Genomic DNA, 22,519 nt, shown 5'->3' on the forward strand with positions numbered 1-22,519 from the left:
AGTGAAAAGACACGTCATTAAGAATGTTAGAGTCTAGATCAAAAACACCAGAGGTATTATCTGATTGCACAAATTGCACACCTGAAGGATTTGAGCAATTGATCAAGTGTGGAGGTAAAGACACCAGAAACAGGTCTTGTTTAGTGCAGCATCCACAGCACAGATCAGCAGTGATTCACCAGTGTATAACTGACACAAATGGAATTGTGTTGGCTATATTACTTATTCTGTGCACACTTGTGGGTGCCAGGAAACCCAGGTCCCCAGCCTTGCATGGCGAGTGCCTTTATCCTCTATGCCATTTCTTAAGCTCTGTAAACACTTCATTTTTTTTTTTTAAATTTTGTGTTTGTGGATGTGTATATGGATTCACATGTGTCATGGTGAATCTGTGACCACAGGACAACTTCTGAGACTCTGTTTTGGTCATCTACTTCGTTTTGAGGCAGGCTATGGCTTCCTTCTGCCATTAGGCAGCATCTCCTAGGCTAGCGGGCCATTCTCCTGTCTCCACCTTGCTGTAGCAATGCTGAGACTTTAACCATCTGTGGCAATCCTTCCATGTCGCTACACAGTTACATACTTACAGACACATGCACACACATAAACAGTCACAGAAACACACACACAGAGGGGATGGCAGGCTGTGCTTCATAAACCAGTGTCATTGATAACTGCTAAGTTTACGGCTATTAATGGTGAAGTAGGTAAAAAGCAATGGGTTGAACATTGAACTCTTACTGCTAATATGGAGGTGACATCAGTGCGCGGGAGACCCTAGCAGAGCTGAGGCTGGCATTTCAGATGCAGTGGTAGGTGTCTGTCCTAGCTCTCCTCTTCGTTCAGAAAACAACATTTGGGGATCATCAGTTCTCTCTTATTTGTCTGGACTATGACTGGGCAGTTCTCATTCTCCTGGCCTTTGTCTCACTGTGAACGTTAAGAAGGGTGAGGTACGTGGGTTCTGGGATCAGCAGGGCTGACAGGGCTCAGCTTGGGATCGCTAGACACATGACTTGGACACAGCGTGAACTTTGTTGAGCCTTGTTCTGCTTATGTGTAAAACAGGGTGTGTAATGTGTTCTATCAAATAAAATCTTCATTTATACACACAATCTATTGACAAATATTTTAGAAACTAAAAATTATGATTTTTAAAGTTTTTTCCCATATTTCACATTTTTTTTAATGTTCCCACATAATCCCAAACAATAAGGATTTCAGCTAAGAATCGTGAAGCCTGTCAGTGAGAGAGCCAAATTTAGTCCCAGCAAAGTTCCTGGTCTCCAGTCTACTCTTCAACACGAGCCCAGTTTCATAACCATCCGGTTGTTACTTACTGAGAATGGACTTGGGCAATGGAAAGAACTCCCCATACTTCTGGTTGAAACTCCGAGCTAGATCCTGGACAAGTTCCATGTGCTGGACTTGATCCTCCCCGACAGGAACGTGTGTGGACCTTTAATAAAACACAGACAGAGAAACTCAGCAAGGCTCCTTCTTAGCCGGAAATGGTATTGCAAGCAGCTGCGTGTCCTGTGCCTACTTTACCGTTGGTGTTCAACAAATGGTCACCAACTACAGAGGGAACACGGAGACCCGAGTCTTTATCTGTGTGTCAGACAAATGCTGAGGAGATGAGTGTCTGCTCCGGTTCTGTTTCTCCCATCGCAAAAGAGTACAGCCATCAACACCAGCGTGACAGGATCTTGCCGGGAGGGAGCCATGGCATCTTGACTAGCACATGCTCTGCGTATAATTGTGTCTAAAAGCCACTCCTCATCCCTCACCCAGTCAGCACAGATCACTGCAACCTAGACCAGATGCTTTTACCTCAGAGCTGCGGCTCACACTTGAAAGACACCCCACCCATTCTTCAAATTAGAGATGGCAGACGGCTCTTCCGGCCAGAGCCGTTCCTCCTCATCAAAAAAGGAAGGATTCAAGATCTTTCGGCAATATGTGCCTCCATGTTTGAGGAATTGTAATCGGAGGACAGCTAATATGTGACGAGGAACGTCAATGAAAATCTCAAAGCACAACGCAGCTGGGTCTAAGAGACAATGCAGCCCAAGGAGAGTGAACTGCAGGGCGTGTGAGGAGCACACTCTCCCTGAGGTAAATTATGAGAGTCTAGGTTCAAATGCGACCTATGTCCACAGATGCACAGGTCTGTAACGATACAGCAACCTGGGAAAGGCTGACGTTCCAGGCACTGGGCTGACTCTTGAGGACTGACAGATAACAATGATGACCACGATGACAACGGAAGGAGAAAGACATACCTAAGTCACCTCACTGTAGCTGCTTCGAGAGAGCAAAGAAAATGATTTGAGAAAAGGAACTAAGGAAACTTGAGTTTTATCTAAAAGTTTTTATTTATTAAAAAATGAGGATATGAAAAAAAACCACTCAGAACACAAAGAATTTATTATTTATGATGGTATCATTCCTGCACGCGCAGTTCAAAGCACGGACTCCTGGGGTGGAGACGGGTGGCTTTAATGGTTAATGCTGGGCTGTGGGGTCAGGTTTGATAAAACAGCTACAGCTTCTGACGGAGGAATTTTATTTTAACCTGGAAGAAGCAGTGAATGAGCATCACGGGGCCCTCCCTCTTTGCAAGCCTTCATTTCCTCTGCAAACAGAGACAACGACGGCACCATCCTCTTCCGGCTGTTTCCAGGGTTACCAAGGGTAGCTCCTGAGAGTAAATGCTCAATACATGGAAGCAACTGATATGGCAATCACTCGTTAATGTTGGATACGACGAAGGGCAAAATGCCAAGAGAGAGACATAAATGGTCTTATGGGAGGCACACTGGTTTCACTAATAAGATCATCTTTATTTTAATGGCCAACCCGGCAAAACAGAGAGTCCAATGCTCCACCCCAGAGATGGCCATAGACCTGGGGACAATCCAGATTTGGGTACAAACTGTATGTGAAACTGACAGGTGATCCCCAAATGTAAATTATGAACTGTATAGGACTCCTGAGAACTCTGACCTAAGAAAGCCAGAACACTGAGTAAAGTGGCTTGTGAACCAGGAAGTGCTTCCTCCTCTCTGGAGGTCAGCAGAAGCAGTTCCGGGAAACTGCAAAGGGCCTGGGAGAGCTAAAGTCTCTGGAGCAGAAGGCCCGTGGCTCACTGAGTGGTAGAAGTAGCTTGCTTACTTCGTACCCTCTGCTCAGCACGGGCTCCTCTCCGGGGTCCACAAGCACACAGCCTGCTTTTGTCGATTTCTCTTCGACTGGTCTCTGCTACTCCTACCTGGTAATTTTACTGATGCCCATAAGCAGAGGTCACCTTGGCTCCCTGAGCCCAAATTAGCCAGCAGAGCAGGTTAAAAAGCAGTTACAGTAGCCCATAGGAAATCACAGTGGACTGCAACTAACACAGAAAAAACAATTACCATAATCAATACACTTTAAGCACATCAAAATGAATATTTCCACATGTCAAAATGGTTCCAGATTCACAAAGTCACCCCCTCAACAGAAAACACATTTAGTTTTCATAATGACACTGTGTGCCTCTTGCCTTATGTCGGATCCTTGACTCTTTTCTTACAGTTCTGTGGGGTTTTGATTTTTTTTTTATAAGAGGATTAAAACCATTTTAATTTTTTTCACCTGGCCCCGTTGCTCCACGTGGCATCTGCATCTGACTCTGGTTTGTTTGTTTCTGGTCCCTCCTCCCTCGGCGGCCGCTGCCGCTTTCACCTCCTGTAATTTATCTTGGCCTGTGCTTCTCATGCACGGAGTTCACACTCCACATTACCCAGCCTGGCTTTGATTCCGCTCACTCATGGGGCTTATTCTCTTCACGTTTGCAGCCGCTCGCCTCGCAGCCTGCCTTTCACTTCAAATAATTTAGGGCTGCGCTTTTAAAATTTATATCCGACATAATGATATCCATATTAATAGGTCCACTCTGCCTCCCCTGCCTTTCCATTCCCTCTCGCCCTGGCTGTGCTTTCTCAGACACAACATAAAACAAAAGTCTTTCATAATTTTGATTGTTATAACTTCTGTCACATAATAATGCCTCTGATCTTCTTCTCTGGTGACTGAACCGCTTTTCTCCTGCTTCGATCCTTATTGCCTGGAGGTTTGCTTGGGCTCTGCCCCGCCCCTTTGGCAGCATCAGTGTCCAGATGAATGATCATTGCCCGTGGAGATCTTGCTTTCCTACTGGCTTGGCTGTGCCTGTGGGGTTTCAGAACTGCTGCCTTTACTCAGCAGGCCGGGAAAGGGGTTTGGGGTTGTCTTTTCTGTCACAAAGGGCTGGCTCCCCATCACTGATTGCTTACTGGACATGCGGCAGTGACTGATCATCACAGTAATTAGGTATCAGACATTGATACTCAGTATACATTGGGAGGAGCTGTGACTTCTGACGAGGCCTCTCCTAGGACTGCCCACCTCAAGCAGGGCAACAGCATAGTAAATGTGTGGTTTCCCTGACACAGGACCCGTGCACAGTAGTGCTACTGTGAAGTTGTATTTCCTTTTCTTTACCATCACTCCCATGCTCTAGGCTGGTAAGACAGCCTCGCAACAGACTGGCCCAGCTGCTCTTCTCTTTAATCCGTCCTTGCATTTAAGGCTTCCTTTGGAAAGCATCGATGACATCCAATTCGCTGGTCCTTAAATTCCACTGATAGCCTCCCGTTCTGGGAGCACACATTGGTTAGTTTCTTGTCAACCACAGTTCCCTGTCCTCTGTGAGCTCCCAGTGTCCCGGACCAGAGCCTGGAGATTCTGCGCCTGACTGCCTTCCAGTGGAGTTTGATTTCACAGAGCACTGTGCACTATAGCTGTTCCAGAAGAACAGAGAAGGGATGCCGTGCAGACAGCATGGTAGAATGAAGTTGGTACAGCGGCTTTCAGGACCACGGAAGATTCCAGGCCAACCTGGGCTCACTGGATAAAGTTTAAGAACCCTAAAATTTTAAGACAGGCTCTAAAAAAGCATACTCCCAGGGCAGCACTTCCAACCCCAGACAACAGGAAGACTCTCAAACCGAAATTCCAGGCCACTTATTCTCCTGTCTACATTTTTGTTTCTTGGTTGTACTTTAACTGTTCCCCAGAGACCATGTGCTAAAGGCGTGGGCCCAGTCTATGGTGCTACTGGGAGATGTGGGAGCAGGTGGGCTAGAAAGAAATTAGGTCATTGGGGTGTGGCCCTAAAAGGTGATTTGGGGACCCTGGTCTGCCTTTCTATACCTGTTTCTGGTCACCATGGAATAAAGCAGCTCTGTCCCACCATGTGTTTCCACTACGACATCCTGCTTCACTCTAGACCCACAGACATGAGGCCAACCAACCACATTCTGAAACTGCTGACACCCAGGCCAAAGCTGACTTCACCAAAGACAGCCGACTGACAGAGTTTGGCTTTCTACTTACAGCTTTTAAAGGGCTACCTCCTCATTCTGTGCCATTTCAGAGTTTTTATTTAAAACATGTATTTACGTTGTGTGTGTGTGTGCGCACGCATGTGTGCATGGTATGCTTGCAGTCACAAAACAACTTATGGGAGTCAATGCTCTCCTTCCACGCGGTTCTTCGGCTTGTGCTTAGGTTGTCAGACTTGGAGACAAGTGCACTGCCTGCTGAGCATGCCCACTAGGCCCATCTTATCCTCTGATTTATGGGCTCAGCTTTTTCTTCTGTTTCTCCTCAAATTCTTGGGTCTATGAAGAATTAGCAGATTTTCTCTGAGAGTTAATTTATCTCTTTTTTAAAAAATGGGGAGAGATCTCACCCACCTATGTTACAGAGCCATCATGAGAATGTGAATGGCATGTATCTACCAGCTATTGGGTGCTCTGGAGACCACTGCTCAACACTTCTCAGTCTTCCCTTCTCTTCCCTCCAAGGGTGTGTACAGCGGCACTGCCTAGAATTATTGCATCACAAGTACTTAGACAACCCTGCTGAATATAAATACATTGTGCATATCTCTCTCTATGTATACATATGTATATATATATACACATATATATACACACACAAGAAGATAAACAAAAACAAAGAAAAATAAATATTTATTTAATATGTGGCCAGCTATTTAATTGTTTGAGAATGTCAAGAGTATCACATTTACATCGACATCCTTTCCACTCTTCCTTCTCCCCCTCCAATCTTCCTATGTTTACTCCAACTCACTATTAAATTCATGACCTCTTCTTCTATAATTGATACACACAGACAGACTGACCGACAGACAGCTACACACACACACACACACACACACACACACACACACTCCCTCCTTACTGAGTCCATTGAGTGTTGCTCCTATGTTTATGTGATTAGGACAGACCAGTTGTGACTGGAAACTATCAGGGCACTTGTCCCTGGAGAAGACTGAGTCGCCCTCTTTGCCTACAGCTCTTCATCTGAGGTTGAACCCATCGAATTCTCTCATTCACAATGGCGTGCCATCTGGTGCTGTCATTTTGTAGGTCTTGTTTAGGTGACCATATTGTTGAGATGTCATGGGTACAGCTTCCCTATCATATATAGAAGACATTATCTAGCAGCTGGCCTTCTGGTCCTCTGATGGTTAGCTATTTAAAATTAGGCATTCAGGGCTGGAGAGATGGCTCAGAGGTTAAGAGAACTGACTGCTGTTCCAGAGGTCCCGAGTTCAATTCTCAGCAACCACATGATTGCTCACACCCATCTATAATGAGATCTGGGGCCCAGAATATTATATACATAATAAATAAATTAAAAAAAATAAAATTAGGCATTCAGATAAACAAGAAATGTATGAATAAAAATTAAGAACTTTTGCTATTTTGCTGTTTTTGAGTGCTCTTTCTTCATATATTCAATATATATATATATATATATTCAACATATGCTATTATCATCGATATTATTTTGATAGTGCTAGAGACTGAGCCTAGGGCTTCATGCACACTAGACAAGCTCTCTACTACTGGGTTACATCACCTACCCTCTTTATACTTTTATTTTGGGACGGGGTCTCACTAAGTCACTCAAGCTAGCCTTGAACTTGTGACCTTCCTGCCTAGTCTGATGAACAGCTGGGATCACAGACCTGCACCTCCAGGCTTGGCTTAAATTTCTGTTATTTATCATATTCTCCAGATAATATCATCTCAGTTCTCCAGTCCTAGGTTCTTTAAACAACTCTTATGGAAACAATTACATGTCTTTTATAAGCCAATCTGAAGCGGCTTCTCCATTCCTGGTCCAGTGTTTGTTCTCTGGCCTACCATACCACTTATTCTAATGCCGACTTTGACAAAAACAAATACAAAACCTATATTTGACTTGCACCAGCATTTTATGCAGAGGACACACAGATTTTCTGGTGGATAGAAACCACAGATATTTTACCTGTACTTCAATCTATCTACCTACCTATGTTTGTAATATAAATATTCCTAGACATGACTTTTCCCAAATACAGAAAGACATGAAACAAAACAAAAATAAACAGAAAATACTCCCAGCTGCATAGGTGGTCTAGCCTGAGACTAGACAGAAGGGAACACTGGCTGCTTCTCTTAGTAAAGGGGCATGCAGATATGCACATCTGTAATCCAATCATGGCATTAGATCTGGCATGTAATTTCTAGGCTTAGGAAGGAGACCACCATCTTGAAGACAGATAATCACCTGGTTTTATAGAAAAGCATCTTTTATCTGTTTGCATGGACAAACTGTATATATCAGAACACAGATGAGAACAGAAGAATTCTGCCAATATCATCCACCCTCCTTTCTGAAGCCCAGAAGAAGCACTATTCCAGCCACTAAGGAGATCAGTAGAAGTTAAGGAACTCTTACAGAATGGGAAAGAAATACTTCTATGAGCGATCCCTGCTGACGTTGCAGGTAGATTTGCAGTGGCATTTCACTTGTAATTTAATAAATAAAACTAACCTGAAGACCTGGAAAGCACAGCAGCCAGCCACTGGCTCTTACCTCGACCTCTGTCTGAAAATGGCGATCCTGCTTCTAGGAAACCTAGGAATGAGACTGAGACTGAGAGCCATCTCCTCCCATTTTATAATCCTCTCTAGTTCTGGGATTAAAGGCCTGTACCACTACCACTTGGTTTCTATGGCAAGCTATTGTGATTACTATTGGGATTAATCTACTGGGATTAAAGGTGTGTGTTATTGCTACCTGGTCTATAAGGCTGAGTGGCTGTTTTACTTTTCTGATCTTCAGGCAAGTTTTATTTATTAAAATATAAATGAAATATCACACAAAGACTAAGACAGAGAAGAAGCCAGCAGAACACTTTAGGGTTTACCTGCCACATCGGAACTACTTACAGCTTTGTGTATGACATGAGGACATTCACAGAGTGGGACTTGACCCTAAAAACGGTGGCACATAAAACAGGCTTTGCGATCTTAGCAAGTTGCTTTGCTAATGCCAGCCTTCCAAGTGTCCTCCTAGATCTACAAACGATGAAGTTTGTATCATATGCTACTGATCCTATGTAATTCGTTCAATAACTCTCAGAGGTGTCTGTGCTTATCTAATTTGCAAATAAAAGGACTGCAATATCATTTTGCAAATTAGATTTTGGGCAACTGATGAAACTATACATCAGTTGCCTCTTACACAGTTTTAAGTTTTGCAGCTACAGTTACCTAAAAACCAACCGAGGCATAAAAACATACATGAGAAATCCCAGAAATAAGCAGTAAGTTTGAATATGCATGTTACTGTAAGCAACACACTGTCCTTCCCTGCCTGCCATCAGTTGGCAATCTGCACTCCCTGGACAACTATGCACCCCGACAGCTATATGCGCTCTCAAGTCACCATTGTGCATTGCCCGGGCACAGCCTCACAATGACTAAGTTACAGCACACTGGTCCCAAAGTGCGCAGACAGTGCTGCTGGCAAATCAGATATATAGAAGGGACCTGGTGAAAAGATGAGTATTCTTAACTTCAGAAAAAGAAAGCAATCATGTATTAAAACAGATAAAACCTCTAATAGGGACTAATCGGTCTGAGAAATTACAGAGTTGGGAAAAATTAAGTCTGTGCTAATTTTACCAAACTAAGAAAGCATGGTAAGCACGTAACCCCTGCCGCCACAGCTGCAGCTCACTGGTGTCACCAAACAGCATGAGAAGCAAGGCAGATGACAGCACAGTAAAATAAACTTAGAGCTGGACCTGGGCACAGGCTGTAATTCCAGCTACCCAGAGCTGAGTCAAGAGCAATTCACATTTGAAGACTGAATTCATAGAGTGAATTCAAGGCCAGTCTGAACAACTTAGCCAGACCCTGTCTCAGAAGCCAAAAGGCAAAAATGGGACTGTAAATCTATCACAGGGTTCATCCCCACTAGAGAAAACAAGACAATTGCATACAGAGAGCCCACACTCACACAACTGCCATTGCAGAACAGTGCTATGCCTATTCTTGCCCATTGTCCTCCCTTCCTCCTTCTATCTCATCCTCTTCCCTCTTCCCCTCCCCTTCTCTTCTCCTCTTTTTCTTCCTGGTCACAAGATGAGCAGTTTGAGCTACTCCCTATTTCTTGTCACTGCCATCCGGCTCCCCACTGCAGACTCAAAGCCACAAGCCTCCCTGACCTTAGACTGGGAGCACCTCTGGGTCTCAGATGCTGACTCCAAGCTTTTTTAGCTACGGTGACTCTGGATTTGCTGCTGACCACGCTGTGCCTCGGCTTTCTCTTCTGAAGAACAGGGTGATGATGATAAACTTCACAAAGCTATTAGGATTCATGTACAGAGATGACCCAGAAAGGTCCCTAACACAGAGTAGGCCCTCTGCACTAGCTCCAAATAGTCAGTCACTGAAACACACACAGATTTAGTTCGCAGTGTTGCCTGGTACTTTCTGTAGCCCCTTCTCTGCAAGTCAGACCTTTCCCTGAGGTGTTAAGAATACTATTGTGTGGCACACGCCTGCAATTCCTGGACACGTTCACCATGAGCATGGGCTGCGCAGTGCGGCCTTCCTGTGAACAAGCAAACGACACTCACACACAGCCTTTCTTCTCATGGAGAGAGCACACAGGCACCAGAGCGGGGCTGGCCTCCCTCCTTACTTGTAGCACAGAATGTCCGCCGCCTGCAGCACCGGGTATGTGAGCAGGCCCACTGTCCCATCATGCTTCTGCCTTGCAGCCTTAGCCTGCAGAAACAAGAGAGAAGAGAAAGAAATCTGACGTGGACCCGATTACACCGCTCAGCTAAGACACTTTGAAGGGAGGCAAGGAGTGCTCTGGAGGTCCTGCAATAACACACATCCGGGGCCTTTAGCCCCTCCGGCATCACCTGCTGCTTACCATGGTCATGCTCCGGGCTCCAGGAGAAGCAAGGGCAACTTCTTACCATTTGTATCTAAGTTTATTCTCGGAGCTGGGGCAAAGCCCACCTGAGCTCTACCACTGAGCTACACACAGGGCCCCTTGCCCCAGGAGAGATCCTGGACCACCTCTATTTCACTTTCATTTCACTAAGGACAAAGGGATTTTCTAGATTCCAAATCAACTATGTTCAGAAATGAACTATGTTCACAAAGCCTGATGAGCCAAGCTCCATCCCCAGGACCCATACTCTGGAAAGAGAGAGCTGATTCCGGGAAGGTGTCCTTTGGTCTCCACATGCCATTGCTCACCCTCCCTCCAGACATGATAAATAAAAACATTTAAAAAGATTAAAAACTGAAATTACATTAAATTTACAGATAAATTTTTACTTCTTTCTTTCTTTCTTTCTTTCTTTCTTTCTTTCTTTCTTTCTTTCTTTCTTTCTTTCTTTCTTTCTTTCTTTCTGTGTGTGGTCTTGTGCCTATACATGTTGGCATGACTGAAGGTATATGCCAGAAGCTTTCATGTAGAGGTCAGAGGACAACTTTTGGAGAGTCAGTTTTCTCCTTCCACTGTGGGCTTTAGGAACTGAATCCAGGTCATCAGGCTAATGCTGAGTCATCTTGCTGCCCAATTTGAGGATATATTAGTACTATTATTTTTATTTATCTCTTTCTGTGTATTTATGTATGTACATGCCACATGTGAGTAGGTGCCTGCATAGCCAGAGAGAGGGTGTAGGATCCCCTAAAACTGGACATACAGGCTGTTGTGAGCCACCTAATGTGGTGCTGGAAGAGTAAAAAAGAGCTCATAACTTCTGAGCTATCTCTCCAGCCCTTTACTTTTTATATTGGCATGCTGGCCTTGCAAGGTGCTGTGGAAAACTCTAGTGCTTACTGAGTGCTGTTAATCTGCGATCCAAGCTCTATCCATCAACCCTCCAGATAACCCACCTCAGCAGCCCTGCCCCGCCCTTCACACCACTGCTGTGCTCACTGTCCCTGTGCTCACTGTTCCCGTCCTCCACACCATTCCTTCTGTGCTCACTGTCCCCACAGCTCACACCACTTCTGTGCTCACTGTCCCCACAGTTTACACCACTGCTGTGCTCACTGTCCCTGTGCTCACTGTCCCCACCCTTCACACCACTCCCCTGTGCTCACTGTCCCCACAGCTCACACCACTCCTGTGCTCACTGTTCCCACAGTTTACACCACTCCTGTGCTCACTGTCCCCACAGCTCACACCACTCCTGTGCTCACTGTTCCCACAGTTTACACCACTCCTGTGCTCACTGTCCCCACAGCTCACACCACTCCTGTGCTCACTGTCCCCACAGCTCACACCACTCCTGTGCTCACTGTTCCCACAGTTTACACCACTCCTGTGCTCACTGTTCCCACAGTTTACACCACTCCTGTGCTCACTGTTCCCACAGTTTACACCACTCCTGTGCTCACTGTTCCCACAGTTTACACCACTGCTGTGCTCACTGTCCCTACCCTTCACACCACTTCCCCCTGTGCTCACTCTCCCCACCCTTCACACCCCTTCCCTTGTGTCACCGTCCTCACCCTTCACACCCCTTCCCTTGTGTCACCGTCCTCACCCTTCACACCCCTTCCCTTGTGTCACCGTCCTCACCCTTCACACCCCTTCCCTTGTGTCACCGTCCTCACCCTTCACACCACCCCTTCTGTGCTCACTGTTCCAGCCCTTCACACCACCCCTTCTGTGCTCACTGTTCCAGCCCTTCACACCACCCCTTCTGTGCTCACTGTTCCAGCCCTTCACACCACTTTTGTGCCTTTGCATATCTTCCCAGGGTACTCAGAGAACTTTTTACACTTAATTATTAGATTCAATCAGAAATTAGTAGTATAATGTTGTACTAAAATATCAAAGTCTTGCCTAAATTAAAATATGTTAGAGAGTCTTATAAAACCTTTGTTTCCAGTTCCTGGCATGTGGTCAATCTGCAGCCTCCCCATTAATGTCTTATTTACCAGCTCTTTGGACATTCACAAGATACCAATTTTTGTTGTAAGCAATAGAATAGACATTCATCTTTCCTAGTTCTGGATGCCAGGAAGTAAAGGATTAAGACAAAAACTAGAGCTAGAAAAGAGAGCCCCTGCCACAGCCCACACCCCACCTCCAAGACTGGCCAGTGGTGCTTTTTTATGTGTGTGTCCTTATTTCCTTTGTGAGAGAGGTAAAGAGACTTATTTTAGAACATCAATCCCACTCATGAGGAACCCACCCTTTCCATCTGACCACCTCTCAAAGTCCTGGCTGCTAGGGGTTGGGTTTCAAGGTAAGGATCTGGGAAACAGGCACCCCGGTACCCAGACCAGGCACAGGCTTGGGGGGGGGGCTTCTCTCTGCAGTTTAGGGAATGGCTTCTGAAAAGCAACTTCTGAGGCGATGAAGGGCCCTGAAAATACGCTCAAAAGAAGCGGAAACTACAGTGGGTGCTGATATAATTGGGGCTACCCGATTCCAGTTAGCCAATTGCAAAAGGAAATGGCAGCGAAGCACTATGGATTACCTAATTTATCTTCTTAGAGGAACTTCTGTGGAATTGAACCATGGTCTAGGCTCAACTTGTTTAAATGTTAAAAATATTGTTTCTTCTCCCCATAGAGAAAACATTCTTTCCAGGATGCTTGGTGGTTCCAGGGGGTATTGGAGGCAAAATCAGGGACCAGTACTCTAGAGATTCTGATTGTTCATTAACTATAACGTAGTAGGTTCAAAGGCATTCCCCAATCTATCCAAATACAGATATAACAAATAGGTCTGAAGCTGGAGTCCTGGAGAACCTTCTGGTTTCTACTCCACATTGTGACATGGAGAGGTGGGTGATGCTGCTCCAGCCTACAGTGAGTGGCCCAGGGTGGTGAGTCAACTCAGGACTCCAAGAACCTGGCACAGCAACAAACAGATGCCTTCCTTTCCATTAATAATCCTGTCCTGGCATCATTTACCTTCCACTGGTGTAAATGCTGCAGCCGGGGCAGTCTGACCATGCAGGTGAGGATCCAGCTTAACTGAGTGTGTTCAGGCACCTAAGGGAAAAAATAGTAATAACAAAAAACAGTAAATATATATATAGTCAATGTCTTCTTGTATAAAAGCAGAAATAATTAGACAAGATGGTTAGCTCAAATAGTTAAGAATGACCCAAGTCAAGGTTATTAAAAGGAAACAGGTGAAGGGCCGGGCTGTTATTTCTGATGCATAGACCCTCAGGTCAAGGAGAAGAATATGAATATATATATATATATATATATATATATATATATATATATATATATATATCCACCACTGCTACCACTAAAAACACCCATCCAAACTAATACAAATACTAGTCTTTTGTTTAAGTTCTCAACATCCCTAGTAAGGAGGTGACCAGGGATGTTTCAGTATCTTCAATGTGGACTTTACTACATCCTAGGGTACCCATCCCCTTGAAATGTCAGGCTTGTCAATAAATCTCCTTTCCTCGTTTCTTCTCTTGTATCTCCCCTTCACTTCACTCTCCTCTCCTCTCCTCCCCTCCCCTCTCTTGCCCTCCCTTTCCCATCCAAAGCCCTCTTTGATCCTCTTTAAATCCATGATGATAGCCACAAAACTTTTCATGTAGACAGCAAAGAAAGGCACCTAGCTCCAATGAAAAATTTGGCCTGTTCAGATCTGCAGTGATGAGAAAGTAGACTAGCTGCATCACCTGTCCACCAAAGGAGAGTTGTAAAGATCCTAGCTCTTCCTCTTTTGAGTCTTTCTTCACTTTCTTTTCTTTCTTTCTTTTTTTGTATTGTTTTGTTTTCCTGCAACCACCACTAATCAACAAGAAAATACAAACTCTCCTCAACCTAGTTTTGTTTGAATCAAGTTTAATCAAGTAAGCAAAACCTGGCAACAATTGGGACGATTCTTGGGCCCAGGCCATATTCTAACTGATGACCTAGAATGTGAGTCCTAAGAATCCCATTTCTGAGCCCTGGGGATTCCGAGTCTATTGATTGTGGCATTCTGTGTCCATATGATTCCCTTAAAAAGCAGAGACTCTTGCCAATTCTGCAAAGTGGCCCCAAATGTGTTCTCTGTGGGTTTTGCAAAGGGAACATAAAGGGATGGGGATGAACCAGCGCAGGCCTGTTTCACTAGCAAGGAGCTTGACATCTGGAGCAAGACAGTTTCTCTTTTTTTCCCCCTTCAAGTTAGAGAGAAGGAAGAGTTGTTTTTCATGTATTTGACATGGAATTGCTTTTAAAGTTTTGCGAGTGGCTGGGTGGAATCTGTCATCTTTCTTCTAAGGGGTTTCAGGGAAGGCAATGGCTATGACAACACTGCCCGAGAAAACTGCCAACTCCTGCTGCAGACACACAAGCGGTGACCCAGCATGTCGCCAAGAGGATTAGAGTGGCTTCCAGTCACCGTGAAAACGCATCCCATCAGAACACAGCTAGGCACAGAGAAGAGTGAGAGAATCTTCCTCTTTATTGAAGGGAGGGAAGGAATGAGAGCACAGCGAGTGAGTGTGGGTGACAAGTGCAGAGAAACAAGGAAGGCTTAGCTTTGGCGACATGATAAAAAGCTTACCACTGTGTCTCCAAGAATGACAGTATTCTGCTTGGAGTAGCTTTTTGTTTGGCCAGATGGAATGAGGATTATTTAACATTCTGCAGAGATTTTGGATGTTTTTAAATTAGCATTAAATTAATTCAAATAGATTCCAGTAGAGAAATTAGGTAAAAGGTCAAGGCCAATTAACTTTTTGCTGTTTGTCTTCAATCATTATAAGAGAAATAATATGAGAAATAATTGTCTCGGTCAAGACAATCACATGGAGAGGTACTGATTTCTATTTGAAAAAAAAAATTCAAAGTGGTAAATACTTAAATATATTATTTTCCTATGCTGTGAAGCCACAGACAAAACAATTATATGATCTGTTTTAGCCACAGACAAAGGTCAGGGCAGGGAATTGACTTATTCGCCATCCACAAACAAGACTGCACCCATCCACAGAACAAAGCACAGCATTCTTCAGCCACTGCAGTTTGCCTGCCTTGTTCGTCCTTGTAAAATACAGGCTGGTGCACGGTAGATACTAGGCACTGGCTGCAAGTATGACCTTCACCAGAAGCTGCAGAAAGAACAGAGTTGCAAACCAACTTGTTGATACAGGGAAAAGCAATATCAAGAGAGCAGCTGCAATGGGATCTAAATTATAGCAGGTGAAGGGTAAGGCTATCAAGCAAGGTATGAAGAAGTTCACACAAGGACTGCAGTGGGGCTTAAAGCTGACTTGAAGATTCTATCCGGGGAGCACAGGTACTTTTATACCCTTGGCAGAAGCATGGTCCTCTTCTAGGGGGAAGGCTGTCTGTCCCCTTGGACTGAGTGTGTAGCTTCAGGAGGAATTTGCATGGGACCCTTGCCCAGCTATCCAGATCACCTCACACCCAAGAGCTTTTGTCTTTTGAAGGAGTTGACCTGGGTCTGAATCCTAGTTCTGTTCCTTAGCTAGGTTACTCTGGGTAACTTGATCTTTGGGCTTCAGTTTCATTATCGACAAAGGAAGGGTAACAGTAATTTCTACCTAAGACTGCTCAGAAGAATACCTAGCTCAAAGTCAGTTACTATTACTATAGGTACTAAAAAAATACTGTCTCCTGATTTCACATGTCTTCCCCTCCCTCTTTGTTCTTGTTATCTCGGAAGCTGGCCTTGTTGCCTTCCCTCAGACACACTCCCACCTCAGTGGCTTTCCCTTGGCTCTTTTCTCTGAGAGGAATTCTCTCTAACTCCTTCACCTTAAGTCTGCTCAACCATTAGCAGATCCCACCATTAGAAACAGTAGCCAGCTACCCTCCTATCTCATAGCGAGTGTAGCTGATTCCTTTTTACGTTACTTATAACCTAATCTGATGGTCTGAAGGAGAGTGGCCTCCATAGGCTCAAATGGATTAGGACATGTGGCCTTGTTGGAGGAAGTGCGTCAGGGTGGGAAGGGCTTTGAAGTTTCAGGACTCTTCCGATTCCCAGTGTGCTTGTGGATCAAGATGTGAGCTCTCAACTGCTCCTGCCACTATGCCTTTTCTCTGCCATCATGGATGCTAACGCTCTGAAAATGTAAAACAATTAAACAACTTCTTTATAAGTTGCTTTGATCATGGTGTATTGCTGCAGCAATGAAAGTAACTGAACCTCCTAATATAATTTACTGTTGTCTTATGCACTGTTGTTGTTATTTATTTTTCTAATCCAACAGAATTAAAGATTTTTATTTGAATTATTCACTGGCACAGCATAAGTACTTAGCAGAGCACTTAGGATTTACATATATTCATTGAATACTTGCAAAATTTATAAATAAGATTACAGGCTTACTCATAGAGAAATGATAAAATCAAGTGTGATCATGCAATGACACATGTGGCTGTTAGTTAATTCAACTGTCAACTTGATTTGATTAAGGTGTTAATGAAGTAGAGTAACAGGTATGTTTCGGAGCAGTTTCCCCAATGATCACTAACTGAGGAGGGAAGACTCACGTGAACGTAGGTAGCACTGCCTGAGGCTGAGGATCTAGATGGTACAAATGGGAAAAGTGGGTACTGACATTCTCCTCTGTGTTTCCGGGTCCACTGAGATGTGAGCAAGCAGCCCCAGGTTCCTGCTGCCATAGCTGCAAACTGTCCCTGCCCCTATGCTTTCTCAGCCATGATGCACTGTATCCTCAAACTGTGAGTAACAGTAATCCCTTCCTTCCTTTAAGAGGCTTCTTCTCAAGCATCTGGTGACAGCAACGAGGAGTGCACTGAATGCAGTGGTATACTGACAGTCTGCACAGCAAAAGAGACCAGCCGGATCGGAACCTCCAGACAGATCACAGAAACAACCCACTCTTCTAGGTGTGGCAGCGCACATCTTAAGTCCCAGTTCTTGGGAGGCAGAGGCAGCAGGCTCTCTGGGAGTGTCAGGCCAGACAGTGTTACACAGTGAGACCCTGTCACAAACAAAAAACTTTGCCAAACCCAAATCACTCCAGACCAAAACCAAATAAACTATTCTGTGAAAAGAGAAAAGTGTGAAATGTACCACAATACATTACTTTTGCAAAATGTTTTTAAGTCACAAAACCAAAAAGCATTATATATTCTCAATGGAATTATAAGTACAAAATATGAGTTTGTGGGAAAATAAGTATCAATTATGAGCCACACTGATCATATGAAGTTCAAGATCATGGCTGTCTATGGTGAAAGAATATGAGGAGGAGAGATGAAAGGACTGTACAAGGAAAGGATTTTTAAAAAGTTCAACTTCATCTACAATTGTAAAAGTTTATGGGGTTGGAAAGATGAAGCACTGGCTGCTCTTCCAGAGGACAAAGGTTCAATTCCCAGGACCCATATGCTGACTAAAACCCATCTGTAACTCCAGCTCCGGGGAATTCTACCTCTTCTTCTGGCACTAGACATGCAAGTGATACACACACACACACACACACACACACACACACACACACAAATAAAAGTTTATGTGTATGTGTGTGTGAGAGAGAAAGAGAGATAGAGATAGAGATAGAGAGAGATAGAGAGAGAGAGAGAGGCCGACACTGGGTATCTTTCATCTATTATTTCTTCACTTCATTTTTGAGACAGGGTCTCTCACTGAATCAGGTATCACTGATTTGGCCATCCTGGTTGGTCAGTGAGCCCTTAAAAGGTCCACCTGTCTCTGCCCACTTAGTACCAGGGTTACAGATGTACAACTGGCTTTTATGAGGGTGACAAAAATGGGAATCTGGGTCCTCAGGTTTATATGGTAGGTACCTTACTAATTTAATCATCTTGCCAGCTCTATCATCTGTAACTTTTTTTAAACTAAAAGGAACTGAAAGTAGTATGAGAAGATATTAACAACATTCATCTTTGTGCTGAGAACATAGATGTTCCCTATGTATTTTACTGTATTTTTAAAATAAAAAAAATTAAGAAAAAGAGCCCAAGGAAGCTGATTCCAAAATATGTACTTGCTAGATATCAATCATACCTAGCCAATGACCCAGTTCGGTAATTCTTGGGTCAGATCTCTAATACACCCTTAGGGCCCCTCAGGATGTCCCTCTTTCCCATGCAAACGCTACCCTCTCATGCATCAGGTCCTGGAAACTTTAGTTAGGACGCTTGGAAGACTATTCAGACTCACAAACTCCCATTTACTGCTTCCTCTCGGAAACGGGCAATTTCATGCTGAGTTACTTTTATTAGACTCTTATCATCCCCATGACAAATCCCTTTAACAAGAACCTTGTTTGGGGATCTGATTTTAATTAAAAGAACGTTCTATCAACGATCCACTCTCACTCTCCTTAGTTGGATTGCCTCCTGTCAGGACCTGAAATGCCAGTGAATATTGGTCTGTATATATCATGAGTTCACTTTTCTCTGTCCAATATTTCCCAAGCTAAATATGCTGATTCTATCTGCCTGTTCCTAGTTCAAAAGTCAACCCATCTAAGTCCTGGGGCTCATTGTATGCATATTTACCTCTGCGCATACCTCTCCTTAATCTGAAGCATTGTATCAGCTGGAAGGACACACTGGGTAAGAGTTGCTCTTGATTTGAAGTGCCTCCCACACATTGTCTCTCTTTTTACCGTCTGACACCTACAGATTATACTTCACTTTGTCTCTTCTCATTTCAGAGTCTAATGTGTGGGATGCTTCAAGATTGTTGTGATAAAGAGAAAGGGATCAGAGTTTGATACCATGCAAAAGTGGGCAAGTGAGGAAGCAAGGGTAACGTGGCTACAAAACAATAGAACAAATAATGAAACTAAGTTCTTCCGTATCTGAAACAACCTGAATAAATGGATCAAAGTCACCAAACAGAGGATACACTGGCTGAATGGGTAAAAGAACAAGATCCACCTATATGCTGCCAATGCGAGACTAAGAAACGCATAGCTAAAAGTGAGAGCTTTCACATACAAACAGTGACCTAAGAGAATTAGGTCTGATGAAACAGCCTTCAAGTACCACTCCACTCGTGCTTGAGTGTGGTGTATACTCTGCTCCTCCCTTTCCAGTGGCTAAGGCAAATCAGTGGATAATCCCACTTCAAGGAAAACCAGAGGATGTGGCTAGGAACGGCATTTCTGCTTTCTAGTAAAAACTGGAATTTTAGGAAACACGTACCCTTCATTCCTCAAAGATCCCCCGAGATCTCTGATGACATTAACAGCATGGCCTTTTACCACTACAAATGAAATGTGCAGGACTTCCCAAGTTTTATATAGCTCAGTCTTAAGTGTGAAGAATAAAACTTAAAAAAACACCCTGGAGATAATACAGAATAGTTCTCCAACGCTAAGCCGAGAAGAATTACTGAAAACACACATCACGAGAACTCAACCGCAGGAAAATAAAGGCTGCTTTTCCATAGCTGGCTTGACTTGTTTCTGCGATAAAATGCCCAGGAAAAGCAACGTAAGACAAGGCTTCCTTTGGCTCACAGTTCTAGAGTGCTGTAGCAGGGAACGTGCGGCCGCAGGAGCAGAGGGAAATGGGCCACACTGAGTCCAGTTGGGATCAGAATGCAATGGACACACGCCTGTGTTCAGCTCACAGCCTTCCGTTGATTAGGTTCAGGAACACAGCACACAGAACGGCACTGCCACACTTAGAGTGGGTCTTCCCACTTCCATTAACCCACTTAAAAAGGCACCACACACACACACACTGAGAAAAGATAGTATATAACAAAGGCTTAGTATCCTGAAGATGTAAAAGACTTCCTCAAATCAATAAGAAAAAACAATGAAAGAAATGGGCCAAAAAGAGATATAAATCACAGATGAAAACAGAAGGGTTAGGAGAGAAAAAAAATTAACTTCAACCAAAAGTGCCAATCACAACAAGATAGCATAGTGTATAACGAAAAAAGAAAACCAGCTAACAACACTAATATTGCTGAGGACTTAGAGGAGCATAGGAGTGTCTGGGGTGGGAATGCAAACTAGAATCAGTGTGATCTGGCAGCATGAATAAGGCTCATCCTCGTGATTATACTCTTGATACACACACACAGAAAACAATCGTCCAGGGCCAAGAGTAAGGGTGCTTGCTACCAAACTTAGCCATTGAGTTCGATTCCTCATGGCAGAAAGAGAGAACCCACTTTTGCCAGTTGTCCTCTGACCTCTATATGCAGGTCAGTGTGTGCATGGTCCCCCACCCACACAAATAAATATATTAAAAGAACAAAAACCCTTTCTCATCCAGGTGGTGGTGGTGCACACCTTTAATCCCAGCACTTGGGAGGCAGAGGCAGGCAGATCTCTGTGAGTTCAGAATCCGCCTGGGCTACAAGAGCTAGTTCCAGGACAGGCTCCGAAGCTACAGAGAAACCCAGTCTCTGGGGGGAGAAAAAGCCTTTCTCAAGTACACAAACGACATTTTCAATGAGACAGATGGATCTCTGTAAGTTCGAGGCCAGCCTGGTCTACAGAGGGAGTTGCAGGACAGGCTCCAAAGCTACAGAAAAACCCTGTTTTGAAAAACAAACAAGCCCAGGCTGTGTCTCTTCCTCCCTGCTGTCTGTTGTTTGTAGTTATAAAAAAAAAAAAGTTTGAAAAAGAATTCTAAGTATTCTTGCCAAGAAAATCGGTAAATACATTGTGACAGAGCCAGAAAACTCCGCAGCAACAACACAAATGAACAAATCTCAGAAATGAAATGAAACAAGGACCAGATAGCAGATACAGAAAGATAAGCAGCAGGACACCACTGACTTAGTTTGAAAATGTGCAAAGAAATAATACAGATTATTTATGGCCATATCACATTCAATAAGAATATAAACACATATGCGGGAATGATAAATACCAAATAGACAAAGGGGCTGCCTCTAGGGGGTCAGAGCATGGAATGAAATTCGAGGGAGCTAAAAAGTTTCTCTTGTATTTGCAATGTTTTATTTTGGAATCAAAACCTATATGAAGGAAGTTAATATTTCAAAAGACAGCCATTCATCTTCGTACTTTTTGGAATGGTTGAAACATTTTTTTTTTTTTTTAGTATCCAATACTCTTGGATATCCAAAATATTCCTGGCACAATAAAAAGTAAGCAAAAAGTTTCTTAAAATATTTTATTAAAGAAGATAAAAAAGATAGCCATCATCTGGATGACCATCTGTTAGTCCACTTTATACAAAACCTTTGCCATATCAAGGAACCTGGAGACAAGGACAGGCTCACAGTGACTGGTGATAGAAAGTTAGTCTTTCCCAAATATAACACATGGTTTTCTTAACCCCCTATCGTAGACATTAAATAGGCTTCAGAAAAAATTAGTTACTTGTCAATTATAAGAATAAAAAGAGATGTCAGTGACATTCAGGCCACTCTTGCTTTGAGTATAAGGCAAGACCACTTCCTGTAGGTATTGTCCAGCCGTCCTATCCCTTCTCATCCAGTCATACAGAAGCCCGGATGGAGGCCAGGAAGGGGCACCTGTGGTCTAGGTGAGAACTCTGTAGAGAAGAAACATATGCAGACTCTGGGTGTGGAATCGCGTCTTCACCATAAGTCTACAGCACAGGCCATTCGGAGACTCGTTTCCCCAGGAACTCTAGAGGTATTGCCAATTTTACAAATACATTCCAAAAGGCCGTTAGTCTACAGATGTTTGTTCCCTTCCTATTAAAAGCTGAGCATGCCCTCCTTTTTGGTAGCTAACAACCTGGAGAGTTCCACAATCATGAATTCATGCTCAAATGCACTTGCAAAAGACCAGCGTACACAGAGCCCATGGGGGCTCCGCCTCATTTTAGGATCTGGCTTTCTACTTCTCAGGACAGAGAGGGGAGTCAGGTATAACTTTGTGTGCACAGACTGGGCCAAGATCCATCTACTCAGTTCCTTTGGCCTTCATTCAGCAACTGATTCCCCATAGTACCCTTTAATTTATTATTATTATAGATTTCTGTTTCCTGGGAAACAAAATATAACTCTAATTAGAGAAGAGGTTACATTCCAGATTCAGATTCCTTTCCTGCTCTGCCGACTTTTCCTGGACAGTTCTGGACCTTCAGTAACTTGATATCCTGATACCCCAAACCCTCCTTTTGTCCTG

General features: G+C 43.8%; 1 protein-coding gene across 2 annotated transcripts in view; it reads right to left on the reverse strand.

Annotated features, from left to right (window-relative positions):
• Wars2 (tryptophanyl tRNA synthetase 2, mitochondrial) overlaps positions 1-22,519 on the reverse strand; it is a 76,208-nt gene that overhangs the window by 835 nt on the left and 52,854 nt on the right. Inside the window, exons 3-5 of one of the 2 annotated variants that reach the window (XM_075981801.1) lie at positions 13,353-13,433; positions 10,096-10,181; positions 1,341-1,459 (exon numbers count right to left, since the gene is read on the reverse strand). In XM_075981801.1, coding sequence (XP_075837916.1) covers positions 1,341-1,459; positions 10,096-10,181; positions 13,353-13,433 — 286 coding nt within the window. The remainder of the gene's footprint in view (positions 1-1,340; positions 1,460-10,095; positions 10,182-13,352; positions 13,434-22,519) is intronic. The other variant, XM_075981802.1, reaches the window with a different exon arrangement.

This window comes from Microtus pennsylvanicus, chromosome 7 (genome assembly GCF_037038515.1).
Source record: "Microtus pennsylvanicus isolate mMicPen1 chromosome 7, mMicPen1.hap1, whole genome shotgun sequence".
NCBI classification, from domain to species: domain Eukaryota; kingdom Metazoa; phylum Chordata; class Mammalia; order Rodentia; family Cricetidae; genus Microtus; species Microtus pennsylvanicus.